Consider the following 24,342-nt stretch of genomic DNA (forward strand, 5'->3'; position numbering starts at 1 on the left):
CACCCAGAGAGGGAGTTCCGGCTGGACTCCTGGCAGGTATCACCCAGAGAGGGGGAGTTCCGGCTGGACTCCTGCAGGTATCACCCAGAGGGGGGGAGTTCCGGCTGGACTCCTGCAGGTATCACCCAGAGAGGGGGAGTTCCGGCTGGACTCCTGCAGGTATCACCCAGAGGGGGGGAGTTCCGGCTGGACTCCTGCAGGTATCACCCAGAGAGGGGGAGTTCCGGCTGGACTCCTGCAGGTATCACCCAGAGAGGGGGAGTTCCGGCTGGACTCCTGCAGGTATCACCCAGAGGGGGGGAGTTCCGGCTGGACTCCTGCAGGTATCACCCAGAGGGGGGGAGTTCCGGCTGGACTCCTGCAGGTATCACCCAGAGGGGGGGAGTTCCGGCTGGACTCCTGCAGGTATCACCCAGAGAGGGGGAGTTCCGGCTGGACTCCTGCAGGTATCACCCAGAGAGGGGGAGTTCCGGCTGGACTCCTGCAGGTATCACCCAGAGGGGGGGAGTTCCGGCTGGACTCCTGCAGGTATCACCCAGAGAGGGGGAGTTCCAGCTGGACTCCTGCAGGTATCACCCAGAGAGGGGGAGTTTCGGCTGGACTCCTGCAGGTATCACCCAGAGGGGGGGAGTTCCGGCTGGACTCCTGCAGGTATCACCCAGAGGGGGGGAGTTCCGGCTGGACTCCTGCAGGTATCACCCAGAGAGGGAGTTCTGGCTGGACTCCTGGCAGGTATCACCCAGAGAGGGGGAGTTCCAGCTGGACTCCTGCAGGTATCACCCAGAGAGGGGGAGTTCCGGCTGGACTCCTGCAGGTATCACCCAGAGAGGGGGAGTTCCGGCTGGACTCCTGCAGGTATCACCCAGAGAGGGGGAGTTCTGGCTGGACTCCTGCAGGTATCACCCAGAGGGGGAGTTCTGGCTGGACTCCTGGCAGGTATCACCCAGAGAGGGGGAGTTCCGGCTGGACTCCTGCAGGTATCACCCAGAGGGGGAGTTCCGGCTGGACTCCTGCTAACAGCAGTCTTGGCCACTGGGGGCTCCACGGACCCACAAACAGAGATGGGTGCCCACCGGGCCGCCTCCCCGGCCAGAGCCCATACCTGCATTCATTCATTCACCTTACATTTATTGAGTGCCTACTATGTGCCAGGCAGACGGGGCCACAAGGTACACATGGCAGAGATAGTCCTGCTTCTCCTGAATCTTAAAGAGAAGCAATAGAATGGGATAGAGTGTGTGTGTGTGTGTGTGTGTGTGTGTGCGCGCGCACGTGTGTGTGCGTGTGTGTGCATGTGCGCCTGCGTGCTCACCCAGGGCATGAGGGCTAGGGTGGTCGGGGAAGGACCCTCTGAGAAGGAGATATTTAGGCTGAGACCTGAAGGATAAAAGCAGCCAGCTTTTAAAAAGCCAGGGAGACCACTCAGGCCTAAAATCAATATTTGCTAAATGAAAGTGTGATCTCTTTCTCTCTCATTCAATATTTAAAGATCTATCTGGGCTTAAACATACTCAGTCTTAGTGTTTCCTCAACCTCGTGAACACACACACTCGAGTACCTCGGGCATGTGCGGGCACATGCCCGTCCAATGCCAAGCCTCCTGGAAAATCCCGTGAAGTTCAGTGTCAGGGTGACAGAGCTGGAAGGGGCTTGGTGAAGGTCTCCTCCAGCCCTAGCCCCATCTCCCAGCCCTAAGACAGCACCACCTCAGTCTCCCCATTCCCAGGCCAGAACTACTGCCAGGTATTAAGGCTACTCTGGTTGGGGGCGCCTGGGTGGCTCAGTCAGTTAAGCGTCTGCCTTTGGCTCAGGTCGGGATCCCAGGGTCTTGGGATCGAGTTTCACATCAAGTCCAGCATCGGGCTCCCTGCTCAGTGGGGCATCCGCTTCTCCCTCTCCCTCTGTCTCTCCCCTCCACTTGTGCTCTCTCTCGTGCACCCTCTCTCTCAAATAAATAAATAAAATCTTTTTTTAAAAAAAGGCTACTCAGGGGGCAGGATTTTTTGCCCTCTTAGTATAATAAGCAGCTTGGGGTAACAGGTCATGTGAGTATTTCTGGGACAGTCAATGCCAGGGTCTTGTTTCTGGCTTTGCTTGTCCTTTGCCTAAGATGTTCCTCTGTCTTAGAATGCCCTCCCCCCCCCACCCATCCACAGCCTTCTCATCCCTCAAGTCCTAATTTCAGCCTTTGCCTCCTCCACCAGGAAGCCTCCCTTCAATCCCCAACCACCCCCAGTCTCAAAGATCACAGCTTGAACTTGACTGTATTCTTACTCCATCCCACCCAAGATGAGTGTCTCCTACTGTCTGCACCTGCGTGGAGGAAAGAAGTCCTTTCCTCCCTCTCTCGCCTGGCAAACGCCTAGATGCCCACTCCCTGCCCCGGTTGTCCCAGCTCAGCTCCAAGCTTCTGCAAAGCAAGATCTCCATGGTCTTCCCTCAGCCTCAGCTGGAGGCCCTGAGGCCCGTCAGACCTTCTGTCTCCTTCATCTTGCCTAAGTCTTGCAGCCTCTGAAGATTTCAATGTCCAGTAGCTTCCTGTCAGGTGGGGGGCACTTGGCAGGGGTCAGGACATAGATCCAAGCCCTGACCCTGCCACCCACTGGCTATGCGGTCTTAGGCTAAGTCCCTTCTCCTCTCTGGGCCTGTGTTCTCATCTGTAAAATGACAAGGCTGGAGAAGACACTGTCTGGGGGAAGTTCCATGGATGGGGCCTGTCCTTACCTTGCTGAGCCCGGGGATATCTTGCAGATGACTGACCTCTGCCTCCTAACCCTGGGACGAGAAAGTCCTTATATTCAGGAACCTGATTAGCTGTTTGGGTAATTAAGGGTTTAATAAGGCCCAGATAATTATCTAGCGGCCCAAAGAGCAGGAGCCCCAACGCTCACGTGATGCTTCAGTCTGTTCCAATGTCAATAACACGGAGGAGGAGGGGCCTGGGGAGCCTGGGTGGCTGCAGGACGGTGGGCGCTGGGGAGGGGAGGATACGGTCTCCTTAGCGGCGTCAGCTCTCACACTGCCCCCTCCCCTGGACACAGCACCCCCCACCAGGGGCAACGCATAGCTGGCACTCCTCTGCTGCCTCCACAAACGTTTGTTGAGAACCTGCTGTGGGCCGGGCCTGTGCAGGGTTAGGGGTGCTGCATTGAACGAGGCTGTTGGGCTTCCTCCTGGAGCTTACAGGGGGAGATGGACGTGCTGCAAATCGACAGTCCCAGAGCCAGATCATTCGTGGGGAGGGAGGGGCGGGGAAGCCGCTGAACCAGAGGAATGGGATAGGAAGGGAAGCAAGGGGCTGACATTAGAGTTAATACTCCTGGAGCAGGGGGTGTTGGCGCTGATGCCCGAGGGTGAGCAGAGCCAGCTCTGAGACAGCGCCAGGGGCTTCAGGCCAGTGTGGGCCAGTTCGAAGGCCTGGCAGACGTTGCTGGGCCGCCTGAGAGGCGTGGGGGGCTCCAGGAACAAAAGGCCCATGGGGGTCATCAAAGGGACCTTCCTGGAGGAAATGCCGGGAGCTGGTAAATAGCAGGGGAGCTTCTCTCAGGGTCCGAATCTGGGACAGTGAAGGCAGGGTGATCCCAGGACCACACCCAAGCCGGCCACAGAGCTGGGGCTGGACCCCAGGATTGGGTGTCCAGCCTCTCGTGTGCTTTCCATGATGCCCTAGGAGGCCTGGCTGGGAGCCCCTTGAGAGTGACGGGGAGTCCCAGGCGGGCTGCTGGAGGACTGAGGGTTTCCTCATCCACCCCACAGGGAGCACAGAGCTCTGGAAGACGGAGGAAGTTATGTGCCCGATGCACACCTGGGGCCCTGAGGCCGGAGGAGGCAAGGGCCCGCCTGAGGTCAGCGGGAAAGAAGCCAGGTTGGGACAGGAGGAGAGAAGGTCCTAGGTCGGCCCAGCCAGTCTCCAACCTGATCTGAGCCCTGAGCTGGAGGAGCCAGTCTACAGATAGCATCGTTTTATCCCTGCTGATCCGCCCCCGACAGACAGAGGGACAGACAAACCTTATCGCTCCCTCCTGAGTACAGATCTCCCCCAGTGTGCCTCAAGTCAGCCGGGCCTCCCTGCCTCCCCCAGGGCCATCTTGGGTACTGTGGGGAGAGCAGGGAGGCAGGAAGGACGTGGTGGGGAAAGCCCCTTGCCTACATTCAGCGATCTGGGCCCCGAGCCGGCCACTGCCCTTGCGGGCTACATGACCTTGGGCTGCTGTTTCATCCTCTCTGTCCTGAGGGAGGAGAACAACAGGCTTTCTGAGAGGGGAAAAGGACATTCGCACCATCCCCTGTTGCCCTAAGCTCAACGTAAACTGGTCGTCACCACGCTCTAATGGCCAAGAAGGAGGCAAGCTCCCTAAAAATAAAATTACTGTAAGGAAACAGTCTTTCCTGGGGCCTTGGGTCACCACGTGGTTCGGATTCCCGGGGGAGGACTGGTCCAGCACGCTCGTGGCTAGAGCTGCCGTAAGCGCCCCTGCCCCAGTGAGCTAGCATTCTGCTGATGGTAGTAGCAACGCGAGGGCCCATTTACTGTGCCTGTGACCCGAGCCCGGCCCGAGCTGAGGCTCTGATCTGCATAGAGCACGTACACCTTAGGACTATCCTGTGAGATGGGCACTTAGACAATGTCCTCCATTTTACAGGTGGAGAAACTGAGGCTCAAGGTCAAGTCACTGGCTCATGGTCATACAGCAAGTGATGGCACAACCAGGAGCCGAATCTGAGTCTAAGGGACCCCAGATCCCAGGCCAAGACCTGCCAAGGGACACCCAAGAGGGCTCCGGCCTGCCAGCCTGACCTCCCTTCCCCACACCCCAGCACTGCCCTGCCTGGTCCCTATAATACCCGCCCCACCAGCGCGGCAAATTCAGCCATCCTCTGGACCCGCTGTGGCTGCTTCCTCTAGGGAGCCCTCCTAATCCCCCTCCTCCCCCTTCCTCCCTGACACTGAAGACTGGGCCAGTCCTGAAGCTCAGGGCCATCTTTCCCCTTCCCTGCAGACGCTTTGGGGACCCAACAAAGGTGACTCCCACACCTACCTGTGGGGATTGGTCTCCACGTGGCTTCCCGGGGCTGGGGCCTGGGGCAAGCCTGGGCCGGCATATACAGGTGTGAGCAGCTCACTAAACATACATTTATGTGCCCTTGCCGCGTGCTGGGCTCTGTGAGGGGAACCACAGAGACCGACAACCGCGGTCTGAAAGTGAAGGACATCAGAGTCACCAGGGTGGAGGGGTGTGGGCGTGGCCACGGGAGCCTGCATTGGAGCTGGTGGACAGGGGCAAAGCGATTCAGGTTAAGGTGTCCTGGGGGAGAAAGAGCAAGGGCAAAGGCTTGGAGAGCTAGCGTGCAAGGTGTGCGTGCATGGGGGCGGGGAGGGAGCAGCGGTGTCTGTGAAGGGGCCAGACCTGAGTGGAGGCGGGCCTTGCCTTCTCCGACCCGACCCTGTGTGTCACTGAGCCATGACCGCCCCCTGCTCTGAATGAATCCTTGCACTCTCATCCTACGAGGAATGAGGGAATCCGTTTCAGCGCATCCCCTTCAGGGCGAGCGCGGTGCTAACCCTTCTCAGCTTCGGGTGGTCGGATCCCTGGACTAGTGGTCACTCACTAGACGGACCCTGTATCCTGATCTGAAAATTTTTGTCTTTCGCATATTCCAAATCACTTAGCCTTGGGCTACGCCTAGATTAAGTCCCCATAAAAGTAGGATTAATGAATGAATGGACTAAGCAACCAAATGAAATGAAAGTCGTGCTGTCCGGAGCGCAATCTCAAGGTTGGGTATTATGCGCTGGCCCCTTCCCCTCTCTCAGCGTTGCTCACGCCCCCACCACCCAGACTCTGGGTTTGCTCCAGGCCCCTCAGCCTGTCACACTGAGACTTCAGGGTGAACCCGTAGCCCTTAGAGGGAGAGAGGCTAGTGTCACACTGTACCAAAGGCCTTGCTTACGGAGGGTGGGAATTCAGGCACCTTTTACCCCCGGAGAAACAGAAACAGAACGTGAATCCTGTGTATCTAGGCAGGAAGGAACATTCTGTCTGGCTAAGAGCTTAGCTTATCAAGGGAAGACAATCATATGGCTTCGGCTCGTCAGGGTTCGCGTCCCTTGGTCTTCTCTAGGCCGTCTTGTTGTGCGTGACCCGCTGGGGTGGGAGACCTTTCAGAGGCAAAGGACTGAGACTTGCTCGTGAGGCCACAGGCCCAGGAGGCCGGCCCCCTCCTTCCTACAGACACTTGCCTGTGGTTCGAGTAAGCCCAAGACAGAGACGCTGTCCGAGAAGCAGGGCACTCCCTGCCACCTGAGGCTTGGGACCCAAGGACAAGCCCCGGATGGGGTGCTGGTGAGCAGAAGAGGGAACGGGACATCTTATTCCTGGAGCCCAGGAAGGGCGCGGTGCTAGGCGACTGCTGCCGTCCTGCTCTGAGACTCGGCGCCTTCTCTCCTGGCTGGGCCTCAGTCCTCACGTCTGCCAAACGGAACCCCACAGCCTGCCTGCCTGACTTGCAAGGCTCCTCTGAGGCTCTAGGAACACGACAGCATGTGACACTGAAGAGGGGAGGCGCCAACAGCTGAGGACACAGTGCTCAAGGGTCACCGTGGCACTGGTAACTTCCCGCCATCCCGCAGCTCTCCAAGGTCTCCCGTCAAAACCCGAGCTTCCCTGAGCGAGGAGTGAGGGAGACAACAGTTCTGGTCAACAGAGACCTGGTCACATCCTCTTCTCCTGCCAGGTGGCTTTGGTGGCTCCAGGGACAAACAGAGCCCAAGAACCGGCTGTAGGCAACTAGCCTCGGGTCCGCGCAGAGTTCACCAGGCCTGGCTGGAGGTTGCGGCTCAAGAGAAAATGTTTAATGCGAGAGGGGACAGGTCCCTACCCTGGAGGAGCAGCTCCCAGCTCACAAGGAGGGGGAGGGAAGGAGGAGGGAGGGAAAAGGAGAGGAGGGAAGGGGGAAGGGGGAAGGGGAAGGATGGGAGGGGAGGGAGGGAAACTCAGGCTAAACAGCCTGGCTGGATCATCCAGCTGGTGGTGGCTAAGTGTGGCTTTGCCTCAGTTTCCCAAGTGGCTTGAGGCGAGAGTGTCCCTGCGGCGGGGAGCTGGCCCGCTCTCTCCTGGCGGCCCCACCTCAGCGCTGGTATAAGAGTCCGCTGGATATCACGACGTAGCCCTGGAGGGCACAGAAACCCAGGGGCCAGGTCAGAGGCCACACGAGGACCAGGAGGACCCCCAGCTGCCCCATCAGCCTGGCTTTGAGCCCACGGTCTGCCGCTCTCACTGGGTATGTCCTGGGGACAGTCCTGTGCCTCTCTGGGCCTCCGTTTCCTGCTGTCCCTTGGGAGTGGGAACAGCACCTGCCCTGCAAGCCTACGATGAGGGTGCAGCCAGAGCACGTGGCCGAGCCCCCAGCGTGGGGCCGGGGCTTGATGCGCACTTGTGGACGGGCTTGGGACCAATGCTGTGTTAGGGCTGGGAGTCCAGACACCCAGCCTCTTCTCCGGTGCAAGTCTCCCCAGCAGAGCCAGGAACCTTCCATATAGCCTCTGCTCTCTATACCGCACGGCAGAAACGTGCTCAGGGCCTGCTGTTCATTCATTCATTCATTCATTCATTCATTCAACAAACCTTCACTGAGCCTCTGCTCTAAGCTAAGCCCTGCCCACAGGCTGGGAACAAGGCAGACCCAGTCCCTGCCCATGCGTAGCTCACGGTCCAATACAGCAGCCATTATTAAATTAAAGCCAATTAAAACTAAATAAAATGTACAATTCAGCTTCATAGTTGTACTAGCCACATTTCAAGGGCCCAACAGCCCCCGGGCCCAGCACTGACAGTGGCTACTGTGTTGGACAGTGCAGATTTCCATCCTCACAGAACAATTTTTTGGACAGCGCTGGTCTAGGGACCTTTGGGTTCGGGCCCAGGTGGCTGGATTTGTGAGTACCAGGCTGGGCCAGCCACTGACCGTGCCTGTTGGGGAGTCTTGGGGAAATTCCTACTAACAGCCCAGGCTCCAACATGTGCCCATTGTTCCTTTTTTGGAGGGTGGAGGGCGGATCACCCAAGGGCGTTGGCACCATAGTTCTTAAGCAACCAGAGCACCATCCCTGGAAAAACATCAGTGGGTCCCGCTCAAGGGATCTGAATAACGTGCGGATGGTGGGCTTGAGGGACCTTGGCTAAGCTTTCTGTCCTACGCATGTCTTGTTGAGTGAATAGAAAGAATATTATCATTTTATATCCCAGGTGAAACAGAAAGAAGTTGTAGGGTCTCACCCTGGGCGGTGGTGATTGAACTTCACCCTGGGTCCACAATTTCTCATCAGGGAAAATGATTTTAGAAAGGTCGGGAAGCCCCCCTTCCCCCATCCAGCCTGCAGGGGTTCGTGTACAAAGCTGCAAGAAGTTCCTCTGTCATCTTCCCCAGACACCAAAGGGCTGTGCCCATCCGAATGTGGCCTGGCATGATATCGGACGAGGACTAAAGGGTGGGCGAGACCTTTGCACCAGTGTCTCTGGACATCCTAAATTTTCCATCTCCCTACAGCTAACGATTCATGGCATGGTCTTGGCAGGAACAGCGGACACCCCCAGGCCTGGCTGAGCCTGTGATCCCACTGTTGGTACTGGCAGGGAGGGAGGGTGAGAGGGAGCCCTGCCTCACTGAGCCCCGTCTTCCCCCAAGGGTGGCGGAAGCCCATAGGTCACACCCGAAGGCTCTCACCTCACAGACAAAGACCTCGGGGTTGACATAGTGGAGGTTGACCACATTGGGGAGGGCGATCCCCATGCCCAAGAGAGCTGCAGGAGGGGAAGGAGAGACTAAGCTCAGCTGGGCGGCCGCAGCAGAGCACCGCCGGGAGCCAGCCCTGGGCTGAGGTCCCCATGTGCATGGTGACACTGAGCCCCACAGATGGCCAGGGAGTGGGAGCCGTTATTGTTAGACTCACTACACAGGAGGAAAAACTGAGGCTTCGGGAGGGAAAATACTGAAAAACTCCCACCCTCTTCACCTCTGAGCCCGGGAGGTGGGAAGGGGGCCGGGAGGGAGCAAGGCGGGTCAGGAAGGGGTCACGGGGGCCAACCGGCATGGAGGGCAGGGCTCACCATTGAGGTGATCCAGCAGGGGCTTCTGGAACAGGGTGTCCAGGAGCGGGCGCACTTGATCTGTCTGCGGCAGTGTCGTCAGGGAGATGGGGGACCATGCGCCCGCTCCAGTGAGGGGCGGGGAGAGACGGACAGAGGGGCCACATGTGAACACACAGACAGACACAGACAGACACACAAAAAGCAGAGGCACAGGTCGGGGGAGGAGGGCAGGTCACCCCTGTCCGGTCTTCAAGCAGAGTCCAGCTGCCCCTGGGGCCAGTCAGCCTTCTGAGAGGAGACGGAGGCCAGCACCAGACCCCCTAATGCCAGGGGCCTTGCTGCCTTGCTGGTGCTGACTAATGGATGACGGACGGACTGACGGTGGAGGGACTGACGGGCCGGCCAACGAAGGGCTGCTTGGTGGCTAAGGACCCAGCTGCGTCACGTGGCCGAAGGAGCAGCCGGAGCTGTCTGACGCTGGCTTGTCTGATTTACCAATAGACTCAACGATTCTTGGACTGACCAGCTGTCACCCACCTGACAGTGACAGGTTGGCTAACTGACCAATCCCCTGCAGAACCAAGGCTGACTGACCGGCTGACGGCAGACAGACAGCCTGTCTGATGGGTAGGCCTGCTGACTGACCGCTGTCCCCAGGCACCCTGGAGGAAGCTTGGTCATGGCGGTACACACAGGGACACTGGTATGCTAGCACACGGGCTCAAGGCCTGCCCCACCCAATGAGGGGTCTCTGGAGACCCCAGCCCCACACTCACATCAATGAAGCCCACATTGGAGGAGGCCACGGTGAGCTGGATATCCCTGAAAGGGAAGCAGGAGGGTTAGGGCTGGGGCCTGGATCCCCCCTCCCACCACACCACACGTGCTGCCTCCCGGGCTCCTCTGACTAACACCGTGATGGGTGACACTGTGATAAGTGGCTGCAGGCCCATTGCACAGAGGAACACACCGAGGCTGCGGGATCCAGGAGGCCTTGCTTACCCCAGCACAGATGTGGTCCCCTGAAGCTTCGCCTTGGACATGGAGAGCTGGAGGCTCAGGTTTACCACCTGGGCATGAAGGGGGAGCAAGGTCAAAGAACCCAGAGCCACACTGGAGCCTTCAGGTGGCCACCGGCTCCCACCCGCTCCCTGACGACTCAGGTACTTGTGGACCACCCACGTGTACCAGGCCTGCACACAGTTCTGGGAACAAACACACTGTGAAGGAGACAGACCAGGTCTCTGCCCTGGGGAATGCTCACAAGCCAGGGGAGGAGGGGAACAACACCCAAAGTAACCAGACAGGGTACTTAGTAGCGAGTGCCAGGAAGGCAGAGTGGTAGCACTGAGAGGGCTGATGGGGACCATCTTTCTCAGGGTGGTCCAAGAAGGTTGCCCTGAAAAAGGCTGCAACATTTAAGCTGAGACCCGAAAGATGAGGAGAAGCTAGCCATGCCAAGAGCTAGGGGAAAGTGTCCTAGGCACGGTGTCCAGCAGCACATGCAAAGGGCCTGTGGCAGGAATGTCATGGTATAGTGAAGGAACACCAAGGAGACAAGCGTGGATAGAGCAAGTGAGGAAAGTGGGGCAGGAAGTGAGACCTTGGGAGTCGCCGCCCTTCTGGCCAGCCCCACCAGCCCACCTCACTCACCACATCAAAGGAGAAGAGGGACTGGAAAGCCGAGTTGGAGGCCACAGCCTGGACCTCCACGAAGGGCTGCAGCTGAATTGTGGCATTGTTGGTACGAAGCGTGGCTGCGGGCGTGGCACCCAGCCGCACCTTGAGTGCCACAGGCATGGGCTCGGGGAACTGGTGGGCCACCTGGGGAAGTGGAGAGGGAGAGAGGGAGAGGGCACCTCGGGGCAAAGGCTGGGTGGGCTCTCCACGCATCATGCCTCAGACACTGGTCAAGCCACCGTTTGTACGTGATGAGGCCACAGAGGTGTGTCCCCCTCAGGCCCCTGCCTTGGAGACGCCCCACCTGAGGGGTGGTAGGCATGGAGAGGGGTGCTGCCTGGGAGATCTGTGCCAGGAGGGACGGAAGCTCAGGGGCCGTGGGAGCTCAAGGAGTCTCCTGGACCAGAGTAGGGGTTGGGTCCTCCCCTAGGAGGCAGCCCCCGGGCTTGGTCTTAAAGATGAACAAGAGAAAGGGAAGCAGAAAAGGCCCTCGGGGCTGAGGGCTGCACTTGGACAAAGGCACAGAGGAGGGAAATAGCGTAATGTCTGGAGGTGGGGGGGGGCATCCCTGAGCGGGAGGAGGCACAATCGTAAAGACACATGCTGAAGCCCACGGGGGACAGATCCGAGCCAGCGGAGGTCCCCCAGCCGGAGAGCCCCCACCCCAATCCCAGGTCTCAGTCCCTGAAATGAGTATAAGTGTCACCAACCTCAGGGATGAGCCGGCCCAGCATGGAGGTGTTCAGCAGGTTGTTCTCCGACTTCTGAAACCAGGCCCCATGTCACGACAGGTTTTAGGGCAGCCGCTCCTCAAGCTCGAGCCCCTCTTGCCTCCCCTCGGCCCCCTTTCACCTTTCCAAAAGCCACCCTGTGGCCCCAAAGCTCGGGCGGCCCCACCCACGGTTTGGCCACTGCAGCGGGGCCCGCCTGTCCCACGCGCTCAGGGCAGCGGGTCCGACCCTCACCAGCTGCCCCGTGATGTCCAGGTTGAGGGCACCAGCCTTCTGCAGCAACAGGAGGGCGGAGTCAAACAGGTCCTGGGAGAGGCCCACTGTCGCCATGGTGCCATTGGCACCCACGTGCGCGGGCAGCACAAAGTGCGTGGCCTCCGCGGGCAGGACGATGGGCTTGCCCAGGAGCAAGAGGACGGCCTACGGGGTCAGTGGGTGGCCAGAGGGAGAAAAGCAGCAGGGCCTCAGTAGGGCGGTGGCTCTGTCCCAGACCCTGGGCTCTCAGACGCCACCCACCCCACATGCCGCATGTTGTCCAGCCTCGCACCCGTGCCCGCCTCTAAACGCCATTCCAGCTCCACCCCCTTCAACACCCCTGCTCCTCTAGGAATGTGCCAGGACCCCCAGGACTCCAGAGGCAATAGGCCCCCAGCTCCGGGCTGACTAGGCTGCACTTACATCGATATCCAAGGAAATGTAGTCCTTAGTGATGTTGGGCGCGTTGATCATGGAGTAGCGAATCTGGGACTCCGGACCCACAGGGTTGAGGCCTAAATAAAAGCAGGATGAGGAAGAAAAGATGGCAAGCTCAGCCTTATCCATCAAGGCCTCATCTACCCAGAAACCCCGATTATCTGGCGACTTTGGTTAGCCAGACCCAGGCCAAGGAACAGAAAAGGGAAGAAATGAGTGAACTTCAGCTGCAAACCGCACACGGCCAAGATTCAGCCGCTCACAGCCCAGTGACTCTTCGTTTAGACACAGTTCTAACAGTCTGGGTGTCTGCTTTCCTAATGAGTGGCAGACGAGAGACCCCGAATTAGAAGGAGGGAGAAGGGTCACACACCCCCTGAAAAAAGCAAGAGGGAACCACAGAAAAAGAACAGAGCTCACATTTATCCAGGTCCAGACATTTGACTTACACTGTCCCATTCAACCATCACCACGATCCTGTAAGATTAGGAGCCCATTTTACACACACACACACACACACACACACACACACACACACACACAGTTTGATGAGTTCAGTTGTGCCCAGGATTGTATATCCGGTCTGTCTGGCTCTAAAGCCACGCTGTGTCTCCGACCTAATCACACAGCCTCCTACAGAAACCCAAAAGGCGTGCATCCCTGGGACCACGCAGTGCGGGAGCACAGAGCAGAGGCTCCCCAAGACACCCTCAGGGAGCCCTTCAGGAAGGCACAGAGGAGAGTCCGGTTCCTATAGGGCAAGTTTCCCCCAAAGCTCAGAATATTCTGGTTGGGTGGGTCGCAAAGGGCGGGTCACTTGCGGGAACCGCATCTCTGGACCTGGCTAGGCTAGCCAGCGTGGCAGGTGAACGCTCGGCCCCACTGTCAGGAAGCCCAGCTTTTCGCAATAGGTCCTCAAAGGCTCTGAATGACCAAGGTGTGTGTGTGTGTGTGTCCATCAGATTTCTGTCGGATGTTCCAATGTCTCTTCTGGATTTAATTTTATTTCCTCTAATGTTTTGGAAATTTCTTCTGATCATAAAAGCAATATAGTATGATTCCATTTCTACAGCTCAGTAGCCATCAAAGATTTGGGTGATAGCAGGAGGAGGGCAGCTCAGAGGGATTTGAGGGGCTGGCGAGATGTTCTGGATCTCGAGTTTGGTGGTGGTCACACAACTGGGACTCAGAGGACAGGACACTAAAAAGAATAAATTACTCTATGTTTTTAAAATGAATAAAAACATGAAAAACTTCTAATATAATACATATTCACTGTGGACATATGGACATTTTTTGAAGCATGGGAAAAAATATAGCCCAGAATCTCAAATTTATGGTTTTCAGTATTTTCTTTTGCAGAGACAAACAGCCCCCCAGTCTGTACCTCCCTCAGTAAAGCTGCAGTGAAGCTACGTGTCACTTCGGGTCCTTCTCTGTTTCCTTTACAGAGTGACATTATAGCTTCGTAGCATTATAGCTTAGTTAAGGGCACAGCGCTCAAGGTGGCCTCAGTTTCTTCATCTGTAAAATGGAGCTAATAATTCTACAGTAAATATTAGCTTTTATTATACTGTATTTTGCTAGGCGTTGCTAGGTGACTGCCCCTTTAGGCTGTGCTTTTTAGTGGCTCCTGTCACCCCACACTGTAGGTACCCATGACTCATGTCAACAGTCCCCGAGGCCTGAATGCTTAGATTTCTTTTACCAGATTCCTTTTAACTCCTCAAAGAAAAGGGCAAGAGCCAGTCCTGGCTATGAACCCAGTTACAAGGCATCTTGATGGAGATCACCCCACTGAGGACGAAGGAGGGACGAACGTTTGTTGAGCCTATTGTCTGCCAGGCACTTACCCTATGCTGTCTGGTACAGCACATGGGAGAAATAGGAATTCTGAGCCCCATTTTTGTGGCTTGAAATAGCTAGGCTCAGAGAGATGGAGTGACTTCCCTAAGATGACACAGCAATGGAGCCACAAGGCCCGAATTTCACTTCATGTCCTTTGGTTCCAAGTCCAGTTTCCTTGCCCTCTCGGTGCCTCCTGTTAAGGTCATATGGGGGGTGTGGCATTGAGGGGCGCGGCGTAATCGAGGAATGTTCCCTGAGGGGACTGTGAGCCAGGCCACCCAGTATACGCAGAGCAGTGGCTGGACAGGTAAGGAGGAGAAAACGAGCATGAGTCCATTCATGGGTGGCTCTCGCCCCACACTGAGGATTTTAGACCCAGAGCCTCCAAGGCCCCATCTATAACTTGGGGATACTGGTGCCACCTCATGGGACTGTCGTGCAAAAGAAAGCCAAAGCTAGCTTGATGTGAAAATACTCAGTACAGGACCCACCGCCGCACCTGTCCCACGCTGTGTCACCGTTAGATGTCAACCCCTGACTCAGAGCAAAGCCAACCAATTGCAAAGTGCAGCTGGGATCAGCCAACGGCTCTGGAGTTGACGACGTCAGTGACGGTGACCTGGGAAAGCGCTGGAATCCCAGGCAAAGCCATCAGATAGAAAAAGTGTCCTTCCAACAGGAGCATCATCAAACAGGTGTGTGGGGAAAGAGAGGGAAGGCTGGATTTCGCTCAGGGCTCACCGAGCACATATGACCCCCCAAATCAACAAAGGATGCATCTTTGGCCGGTCTGGGGACAGGCAGGGGCCCCCCTGCATCGTTATTAATGTTGATGAATACTACTGAAAAGAAGGGTGGCTGGCCTGCTTTCATAGCTTTTAGCTTCGTATTGTGAGATGAAGTCCTGATCGAGCCTCGTTTAGGCCACCACCGTGGCCACGCTTCTGTGTGGACCACACATGGTGGCTGCGAGCCATGGGAACCTGCCTGAGGTCGGGGAGGAAGGCGTGGGGGGCAATGGGGAGGTGACCGATGAGTGGTGGGGGTGGGCAGATGTGCGCCCCAGCTCCTGCCCCTCGGGGAGGATGTAGGCACGTACACTTCAGTCTCCAGGAGCCCACAGAGGTGCCCGCTCACGAGCACACCTCCTTCCCTGTGCTGCCGCCCCCCTTCCCCAGCCGTGCCCCTAGGCCTCACCCCATCCCAGCCACTTACGCCTGCATCTTGTCTCGGGGTCTGCTTGTGGGGGGGTTAGCCTCCAGGGCTTGCCACGAGTATACTCCTCGTGCTCCCCGGATAGGAGGATCCGGGGGAAATCAGAGGCGGACTAGCCTGACGGCAGATGGGGAGGAAAGGGAGGCTTGCCTCTGGGTGGGTGGGTGGCCCCTGAGAAGGGGAGCAGAGGTGGGGGCACCTGTGAGCAGATGAGCCTGAGTTCTGTTGAGCACATGCTGAGTCAGAGGGGCCTGTGAGACCTCCAGGAGAAGGGGTGCAGCAGCAAATGGAATGTGAGGGCCTGAGCCCCAAAGTGCCAGGGGGAGAGTCCGCCAAGGACCGTGGGAGAGGTGGGAGCAAAACCAGGGGAGGATGGGGTCTCCGAGTCTCCAGGCAGGGGAGGAGACAACTGCAGACTAAATGTACCCCCCCCATGCACAGGCACACACATGCTTGCACACTTGCACACGCACACTAAGGGTTCAAAGACTCGATTCTAGAACTCGGAGCTTCCCTGAGTTCATCAATAATTGTTCAGTCCTCCTATGATTGATCTCCCAGAGGTCAGCCCTGACTGGGGGGGATCTTTGAAGGGTCTTGGGGGCCCCAGCGGGGCTCAGAGGCCCCAGTCCCCTGCCCCGGGCTGCCAGGTCTTACCAATTAGAGTGCCCAGGTGGACATTGAGGCCCTGCACCAGGTTGGAGAGGCTCAGGCACAGCTGCGGCAAGACAGAAGAAGAGGCTGTGAGGAAGGCGCTGGGGCTGGAGGGGTGCAGCCGCAAGAGTCTAGGGTCCCCGTCAGGAGGCCTCCCCCAGCCCGCACACTGAGGCCTGGGTCCCGCCCTTCCTCCACCACCCAGGGGGCCTCTTCCAGCCCTTCTCCTGGGCACTGAGGACTCAGAGAAGGTAGTGCCTGGGGGCCTGGAGGAAGGAACAGGAGCCATGGGCCACAGCAGAGGGGACCACAGCTGGGCCAGGACAACGGAGGCAGGCAGCCTGCTGCATGGGGACCCAGAGGGCCAGTGGAGGGAAGGTGCTACACGCCGTGAAGACAGGCGGTCAGCGAGCAAGGCTGGAGTTCTGGGCTCAGTGGGCAGCCCGAGAAGTCTATGAAGCTGGGGTCGGTGTGATCGAAGGTGGGGCAGAGAGAGGCTGCAAAGCCCAGGGTGGTCACAGCCGGGCCCAGGCAGAGCCGAGGAGGCTGGGCCAGGGGAGGCCAGGCAGCAGAGGAGAGGGCCAGGTCAGGCTATGCTGCCTTCAGGCTTTGGGCCTCAGTCTTCTCATCTGTAGGATGGGAATGCTGGGGCCTGCCTCTGATGGGTGTGGGACGCCATCGAGTGGATTGATCTAGGGTGGTAGATCAGGAGATGCGGTGGGGTGGGAAGGGGCAGAGATGGAGAAGCAGCTCCCCCTTGGTGGGGGGACCCTAGCCCCAAGAGCACCATCTCTCACCAGGTCGGCCACAGGCCACTAATGACAAAAACTGAAATAGCAGCAGGAATCATTGGGCTCACTCTGCCGAACGGTTCTAAACTCCTCACGGATGTTAATGCGCTCAGCGCGCCCGCTCCCCCCCCTCCCCCCCCCCCCCCCCCCCCCGCCGCCAGCCCGCGGGGGAGGTTTGCTCTCTGCGTGACAGGTGCGGAATCGGGGCAGAGGGAGGTTAGGTGCGGAATCGGGGCAGAGGGAGGTTAGGTGACTCGTCCATGTACCCCAGCTGGGAAGGAGGGGACCAGGATTCAAACCCAGGCCACACCTGGCTCCCATGCCCATGCTCTTGTCCACTTTCATTTTGTCTCTTTTCATAAGCCACATGGCCCCTGAAAGCGCCGCCCCGTCCCCGTCCTCCAGCCCGGAACTGGGGCCGGCCCAGGAGCATGAGTCTCCCTCCCCCGAACCCCTCCCACCCCAAACCCACCCTTACATGGCCTCTCCATCACTGCCCTGGACCCTCGCCCCAGTCTCTTCCCTGCCCTCATGGAAGAATGGAGAAGCTCCATGAAGGGCCTTCTATTTTTAAAAAAAAGCAATAACAGGGGCGCCTGGGTGGCTCAGTTGGTTAAGTGTCTGCCTTCGGCTCAGGTCATGATCTGGGGATCCTGGGATCGTGCCCCACATCGGGCTCCCCGCTCAGCAGGGGAGTCTGCTTGTCCCTCTCTCTCTGACCCTCCCTCTGTTTGAGCTCTCTCTGTCAAATAAATAAAGTAAATTTTTAAAAAATTTAAAAAGCACGAAGAATCCCAGTCTCTCCCCTGCTTACAAGCCCCCATTCACCCACCACGGCTCCTGGGGTCAGAAGGCCCTCCATCCCGGGACAGCGGGTCCTTTACCTTATTCCGTAGCACAGCTTCGATGTGCTTCTGCACTGGGACCAGCAGCCCAGGGGCCACGCTGAGAGAGAGAGTGAGAGAGAGACAGCACTCCTGAGCTCCGGGTCACGCATTCGGGCCCGTTTCTCCTGGCAGAGCCACCGTCTGAGAGAGAAGCGTCTCCCCTGAGCCAGGGGGCCAGCGAGTCCCATTCCACACATTGCCATGTGCCGGACACAGTGCCAGCACCATCATCCCCACAGATGAGGAAACCGAGCCTCAAAGAAGAGGTCATTGGTTTTGGGGTTTGGAAGTGGCCAAGACGAGATAATGAGGCCAGGCGTGGGGGAGATGGAGAAGACGTTGCAAAGGCCGGACTCGGCCACGTTCTTGGCCAGCTGGCTTCATGGCCACTCTGAGCCCAGTGACTGGGGGTGCTTCCTGCCTGGGCTCCAATTCTCTGGGACACAGCCAGTAAAGTGCCTTCCTCATTCTGTGCCTCAGTTTCCCCTCTGAACAATGGGAGATAGGTCTAAGTTGTTTCTCAGCAGGGATCCATAGGAAACTATGGTACCTAAGGGTTTCTTAAAGTTTTTATTTAAATTTCAGTTAGTTAACCTACAGCGTAATATTAGTTTCAGGGGTATAATATAGCGAATCAATACTTCCATACAACACCCAGTGCTCAGGACAACAAGGGCTGCAGGGGGGTGAGGGTGCAGTAGAGGGGACATGGCCTCTGGCTTGCACACTCTCTGTGTGACTTTGGGCCAGTCCCTCCCCTTTCCTGAGCCTCAGTGTCCTCGGCCATGGAACAGGTGTGATACTGGGGGTCTCCAAGGCCCCTCGTGGCTCCGGAAATGGCACCCCAGCCTTGGTGCCGGCTTCTGCAGCCCTGCCCCCTCCAGGCACTCACCCGCCACTGCCCTCAAACACCACGGCGCTGCTGAAGAGCGGGAAGCAGGCAGAGATGCTGACCACGGGGGTCCTGATGGAGCCCTGGGCCACGCGGGCGTCGGCCAGCAGTACCACGGGCAGCGTCAGCTCCAGGGGCTCTGGGACTCTGCAGGACACCGCGGGACACTGTTCCTGAGCCCCAGCAGCACTGCCCAGCAGAGCCTACCCTGCGAACCGCCCCCCGGCCTGAGCCTGCCCTCCACCTGACACAGGCAGGACCCCCACTCAGCGTGAGACGGCCCCCCTGGGACGTGCTCAGGGCCCTCCAAACTCCGCTCGGGGTCACAGACGTTGCAGAAGATGGGTGTGGAGTCTGGCTTCCAGCACCCTCTCACTGTGAGACCCTGGGCCGGTCACTCCCCGTCCTGAGCCTCAGTTGCCTCTTCTGTCGAATGGGCATGAGAGTGACGGCACCTCTCCCTCAGGGCTGTGCTGAGCTCTCTGTGAGGCAGCCGTGTGCAAGTGCCCGGCGCGGAGCCGGCCCCCAGTGAGGCTCACACGGTGGCAGCACGGAGCGCGAATCCAAGAGATCCCTCCGAACGCCCGGCCGATCGTTTGGAAATCAAACACGTTCGGAGTGACGGGGACACAGAAATAATTCCAATGGCGACATTTACTGAGCACCTACTCTGTGCCTCGCACTGGGGAAGGGCAGGTGTGATTTTAATTACAGCGTGGAGCCGTTTGCTGCATCCCCCAGGGCTGTGCTGCGGACTCTCACCCCACTTCGCAGAGCGGGAGACTGAGGGCTGCAGGGGGGACCCCGCCGCCCGGTTACACAGCTGCGGAGCAGGGCCCAGGGTCTCAAATTCTCACTGTCACCCTCCCCTACGGGAGGGCGGGAAAGAGCACTGGACAGGGAGTGCTTGAGTGTGGGACCTGGGAATTGCTAGCCGCTCTCCCCTCACTCTGCCCCTCGGAGCCTCCCTGAAAATCCTTTGCCCACCCCCGTCAGGAGATTCACTCACCGGAAGACCTGGAAAGTAAAATTGGCTGCTACCAACATGCGCACCCCAAAATCGGCAATGAATTTCAGATCGAATTGGGGCACATGGATATCCAAAATCTGGATCCTGCAGGGTGGGAATGGAGGTGACAGGGTGGCCCCCATTAAACCTTGAAATCAACTCTGGTGCGGGTGTTATGAGCCATATCCACACTGTCGATGTTATGAGGAAGGACTCTGACTATTGGACCATAGAATGAGGAAAAGGTAGTGAGTTCTCCACCCTAGGGGGCATGCAAGCCATTGTTGGACAGCCAGCTGGCAGGGAAAGGGTGCAGAGAGGATTCCCAGCCTGGGGCAGGAATTGAGGGAGATGATTGTTGGGTCTTGGAGGGATTTTAGTTTCTGACAGAGGGCGGGGACTCTTGGAAGGTGGGACGCAGAGAGGGCAGAAATCCCCTCTGTAGCATTCCAGTTAACAGCTTTGGCTGTTGAGGGACAGGAAACTCATTCCCTTCCAAGCTGCCTATTCTGATTGCTAAGTACTTTCTAAGTAACTTTTTTTTTCTTTCCCTAAATGAGTCATCTTTTCCCCTACACCATAGCTGGGGGTGGGAATTCAGACACTACAAAATGATATAAATTTGAAAAGTCACATCAAAACTCCACCCTCAAACACTCTCACTGTTGGCACTTAGTGGACATCTTCCTGTGACTCTGCGACACAGGCCGACCTGCTCCTTTTCACTCGACAGCCACCTCGGATGTATTCCCACTTCTGCAAACAAAGACACTCGGTGCTGTTGGCCAACAGCCACGTGTGGCCAACCCTAAAGCCCTGAGGAATCCTCGACTGTCGGGTGTGTCTGCGTCGTTCCCTGTTCACCTTCGGCCAAGGGCAGGACCCCAGCCCCACCCTCGGGGCCTCGCACTGGCGGCCTCCACACCAGCTACCGGTTTGTCCACACGGTGTTTTCAAGTTTCAGATGTTTTTTAATTAGTTGCCATCATTCAAAACTGGATAGATTTTAAATATATATATGACTTCTCTTGGGAATCCAGAGATCCGGCAATAGTGAGTCCGTTCCCACATGGTGGGGGACAACTCACCCGGCCCCTGGATCTGAGTTTGAGAGGGCCCCCATCTCCCTCTGCCTTTGAGTCTCTGTTCATTGCAGGGGCGTGGGGGGGGGGCTGCTTAGGCTCAGGCTCGTGTCTGAATTCAGTGTCTTATTTTTGGAGAAAGTAGCCATGGGTCCTGCCAGCCCTGAGGATTCAGGAGCTAGAGTCTTGGCCCCTGGGGGCAGAAATCCACTAATTCAGAGGCACCAGCCCCCCGCCCATGTCTCCACCTTTGTCCCACCTCCTCAATCATCTTGTGACCACTCACTTGCAGGGTGGGAGAATCTAACCAGGTGAGGGAAGCCCTCGTCTAGCTGGTGGGAACACTCGCCTACACGTGGGGTACTCATCGAGCGGGCTAAAGCCTTTCCCCCCACTCACCTGGTGGGCTGGTACACCTCTCCATTCCAGTCCAGGAAGTACGGGACTGTGACATGCAGGGCCTGCTGGAGAGGGGCTTTCCCGATTTCCGACACTGTGGGGCCAGAGCAGGGTAAGGTCAGGCTGCCCTCCGGGGCCACGGAGCAAGACCACACCACCTACCACCATCCGCCCCACATCTTGGGCAGAGCAGACTCAGAGACTTGCCCACAGGCGGGGACGGGGCAGGAGTGACAGCTGGTTCCCCGTGAGCCCATCGCACATGCAGTACTCACACCAGGCCCCGCCAGGCATGCCTTTCCTCTCTTGCTTCTGCCTTTCCAAATCTTACTTGTCTGCCCCACCCATCAAACACAAGAACATCTTTGCCCTATTGTAAGACTCTGATCAGATGCCATCTCTTCCAGAGCCCGGTAGAGTGGGGCATTTCCCGGTAGAGTGGGGCAGAGGGTGGGGGTGCTGTTCTGGGTGGCCGGAGGTTGAGGACTCTGGAGTCCCTCGGATTCTGGATATAAATCCCAGCTCTGCTGCTCACTCTCCATGTGGCTGCTCTGTGGCTCAGTTTCCCCTTCTGTAAACTTGCGAAGATTATGATGGTACCCGTCCCATAATGTCTTTGTAAAGCCTCGGTGCACAGTAAATGATAGCGCTTACTGTTGCTACTTGTTCGTGTAATAATCATGACTGTCACTTCTCCAGCGCTCCCTTTGGGCCAAGCACTGTTCTGAGTGACGGAGTTACTCACTGTGCCCGCTTTACCGAGAAGTGAAGACGCCTGGCAAAGGGGAAGTTGGATCGGTGGAGGCACCTGGCGCCCCAGCCCTTGGACTTCCTCACGCACCTGTGCTGCCAGGTGAGGGAGGTGCTAATTAAACAATCCGATGTGAGGGGAATGAAGACGAGAGGTAATGCGGCTGGAAGGGAGCACCAATGAAGAGTCCAGAGGCCTGACCTTCACTCAGACTCACTGTGGGAACGGGCAAGTCACTGCACCTCCCTGGGCCTTAGTTTCCTCAGACCTGGAGCCGGGAGCCACTGGTCGCTATGTTCTCGATACCCCTCGCCAGCCTGGCCTTCTGTGGCTGAGGCAAGACTCACACCCAGGCACCTGGACTCTATCTACCGTGCTCCCCTGACACCGAGCTTAAACGCAGGGAGTTGTGAGATGGGATTGGGAAAGTGCTCTGAAAAAGCTACCCAGCCCCGCCTTAGAAAGAGGTGTGTGCGGCCTGGGCCTCCCGCTGGATTTCCACCAAGAACACAGGCAGGTGTGCCTGTGTCCTCATAGAGGACGGGCAGGGGGAGGATGGCCAGTAGGCCTCGTGTCCCTGTGTGTCACTTCCGTGAATGGCTCCATGTGTCAGGTGCAGACTAACACGGGTCACTGACCCCTTTCACCGCCTGCCTCTCTGTCCGGATACAAGGTCCTGGAGGCTGTGTAGGTTCCACGGGGACACTGCTGCCTCAGTGCTTCGTGGCCTGGGCCACTGAAAATCTCTTCTATGGCCTGACCTGAGTGTCTCACACTGTGATCTGAGTTTGGTCCGGTCTTGGGGGAAACAGCTTCTGATTTCTCATCCCTGACCCAGCTTTGGTGGCATTCCTGGGGGTGTCTGGGGGACGCTTTTGTCCCTCCCTGGGCCTAGGTTTTCTCATTGTGCCTTCCTCGGGGAATGGGGCAGGTCTTAGAAGGATGGGAGGGGGCACCTGGGTGGCTCAGTCGTTAAATGTCTGCCTTTGGCTCAGGTCATGATCCAGGGTCCTGGGATCGAGCCCTGCACCGGGCTCCCTGCTCAGCGGGAAGCCTACTTCTCCCTCTCCCACTCCCCCTGCTTGTGTTCCTTCTCTCGATGGCTGTCTCTCTCTCTGTCGAATAAATAAAATCTTAAAAAAAAAAAAGGATGGGCAGTGTCAGGATAGAGACCCTGCCCAAGGGGACCCAGGGCGGGGCTGGTCTTCTCCGTGTGCCCCACAGAGCTCTAGCTCTGGGACACCCCCTCCAGTACTGTGCTAGACCCCTCCCCAGCGTGCACGTGCACCCACCGACCCTGGCAGGCACGCGCGCGTGCACCCCCCCAGGGAGAGCCGCCGCACCTGTGTACACACACCCAGGCACGGACTGTGGCACCTGCATGCACGCATGGTGGACGTGGTTAGACTCCCTCCCCGACACTCAAGGACACACATGGGCACATCTCACAGAGGCACACAAGCAAAAGTAGTCACTCAAACAAGCCACGCCCACACCACGGGGGCACGTGAGCACCATCACGCACGCGCGCACGCATGGTGGACGTGACTACACTCCCACGCATGCGTTCACTTTTTAAGTGTTTGCTGAGCAGCACTTTATCAGACCTTGTCTGGGGGCCAGGGACACAGCGGCACATGAGATAAAATCCAGGTCCTCGTGGGGCTTCTGGGGTCACACACACACACACACACACACACACGGGACACCCACGGGATAGGCCAGCGGCGCATCTCTTACCGTAGCTTAGCATGGCCTCGTTGAGTCTGACCACGGTGCCCGGCAGGGAGGTGCCGACCACGGGCAGCAGCAGTGCTAGCAGCAGACCCAGGCCGTGTGCCCGAGCCACGGCTGTCCTGGCCATGGCCCCCCAAGATCTGTGGGCTGGGGTAGGGACAAGCATCATCAGAGAGCTTCTCCAGAATGTGCCCCCTCCGGCTGCTTGAACCCCACCCCAGCCTGGAGGTCGCAAGCCCTGCGTGGTGATGCCGTCCCTACCCGAGACCCCCCACACATCAGTGCTGCGTCTCTGCATTGGGAAGGACCCCGCCTGCTTCCTCAGGAACCACGGGGAGATTTGGTCTGGAAGCAGGCCCCAAGACCCAGAGAAGACGTGGCCTTGCCTAAGGCCACACGGCAAACTAGGGGTGGCTGGAGGACCCAAGCCATGCCAGAGCGGGAGGACGAGGTTCCTGGGTAGGGAGACTGAGAGCCGCTTCCTGCCCGGAGGATAGAGCCTGGGCCCACCACCCCAAGGCCCAGAGCTGTGTTTCCTGATGCCAGGAGTCCAGCCCATGTGACCGCCCATCCTAGCGGCCCCATTGTTCGAACCCAGCCGGGGGAGGACCCAGGGGGGCTCCTAGCCTCATCTCATCCTGTACCAGGTGAGGGATGTCCTCAAAGCAGACCTCTGCATGGCCCCCCAACCCCTCCCAGCCCAGCGGATGGATCTGCATCTGACTCGGGCTTGAGGGGCCACTGCTGAGATGGGCTTAATGGAGGCCCAGCAAAGTGGCACTTGCCTGAAGTCAAACCAAGACCAGGGATGGACCCTTCCGGAGAAGGCGGTGGCAAGTAGTATGCCCATTGAACAGATGGGGAAGTCGAGGGTCCTCCCTGGA

General features: G+C 58.0%; 1 protein-coding gene across 1 annotated transcript; it reads right to left on the reverse strand.

Annotated features, from left to right (window-relative positions):
• Nucleotides 1–7,128: 7,128 nt before the first annotated feature.
• On the reverse strand, nucleotides 7,129–23,585 carry BPIFB2 (BPI fold containing family B member 2). Its single transcript, XM_026502913.3, has 15 exons — nucleotides 23,462–23,585; nucleotides 20,971–21,064; nucleotides 19,490–19,594; nucleotides 18,481–18,627; nucleotides 17,586–17,646; nucleotides 15,914–15,974; nucleotides 12,179–12,270; nucleotides 11,735–11,920; nucleotides 11,480–11,533; nucleotides 10,743–10,913; nucleotides 10,092–10,159; nucleotides 9,866–9,911; nucleotides 9,108–9,171; nucleotides 8,725–8,801; nucleotides 7,129–7,170 (listed from the first exon to the last, which is right to left on the reverse strand). Exons 1-15 carry the CDS (start codon nucleotides 23,583–23,585, stop codon nucleotides 7,129–7,131), a joined length of 1,392 nt encoding a protein of 463 aa, XP_026358698.2.
• Between the last annotated feature and the right edge of the window lie 757 nt (nucleotides 23,586–24,342).

The sequence above is a fragment of the Ursus arctos genome, unplaced genomic scaffold (genome assembly GCF_023065955.2).
Source record: "Ursus arctos isolate Adak ecotype North America unplaced genomic scaffold, UrsArc2.0 scaffold_16, whole genome shotgun sequence".
NCBI classification, from domain to species: Eukaryota; Metazoa; Chordata; class Mammalia; order Carnivora; family Ursidae; genus Ursus; species Ursus arctos.

Coding starts and splice junctions, on each gene's coding strand:
- BPIFB2 (XM_026502913.3), bottom strand. CDS start 23,585: ATGGCCAGGACAGCCGTGGCTCGGGCACACGGCCTGGGTCTGCTGCTA. Junction 8,802..9,107: donor CCTGCTGGATCACCTCAATG/GTGAGCCCTGCC, acceptor CCCCTCCTGCAG/CTCTCTTGGGCATGGGGATC. Junction 7,171..8,724: donor CCGAGGTCTTTGTCTGTGAG/GTGAGAGCCTTC, acceptor TGTGCCCTCCAG/GGCTACGTCGTGATATCCAG.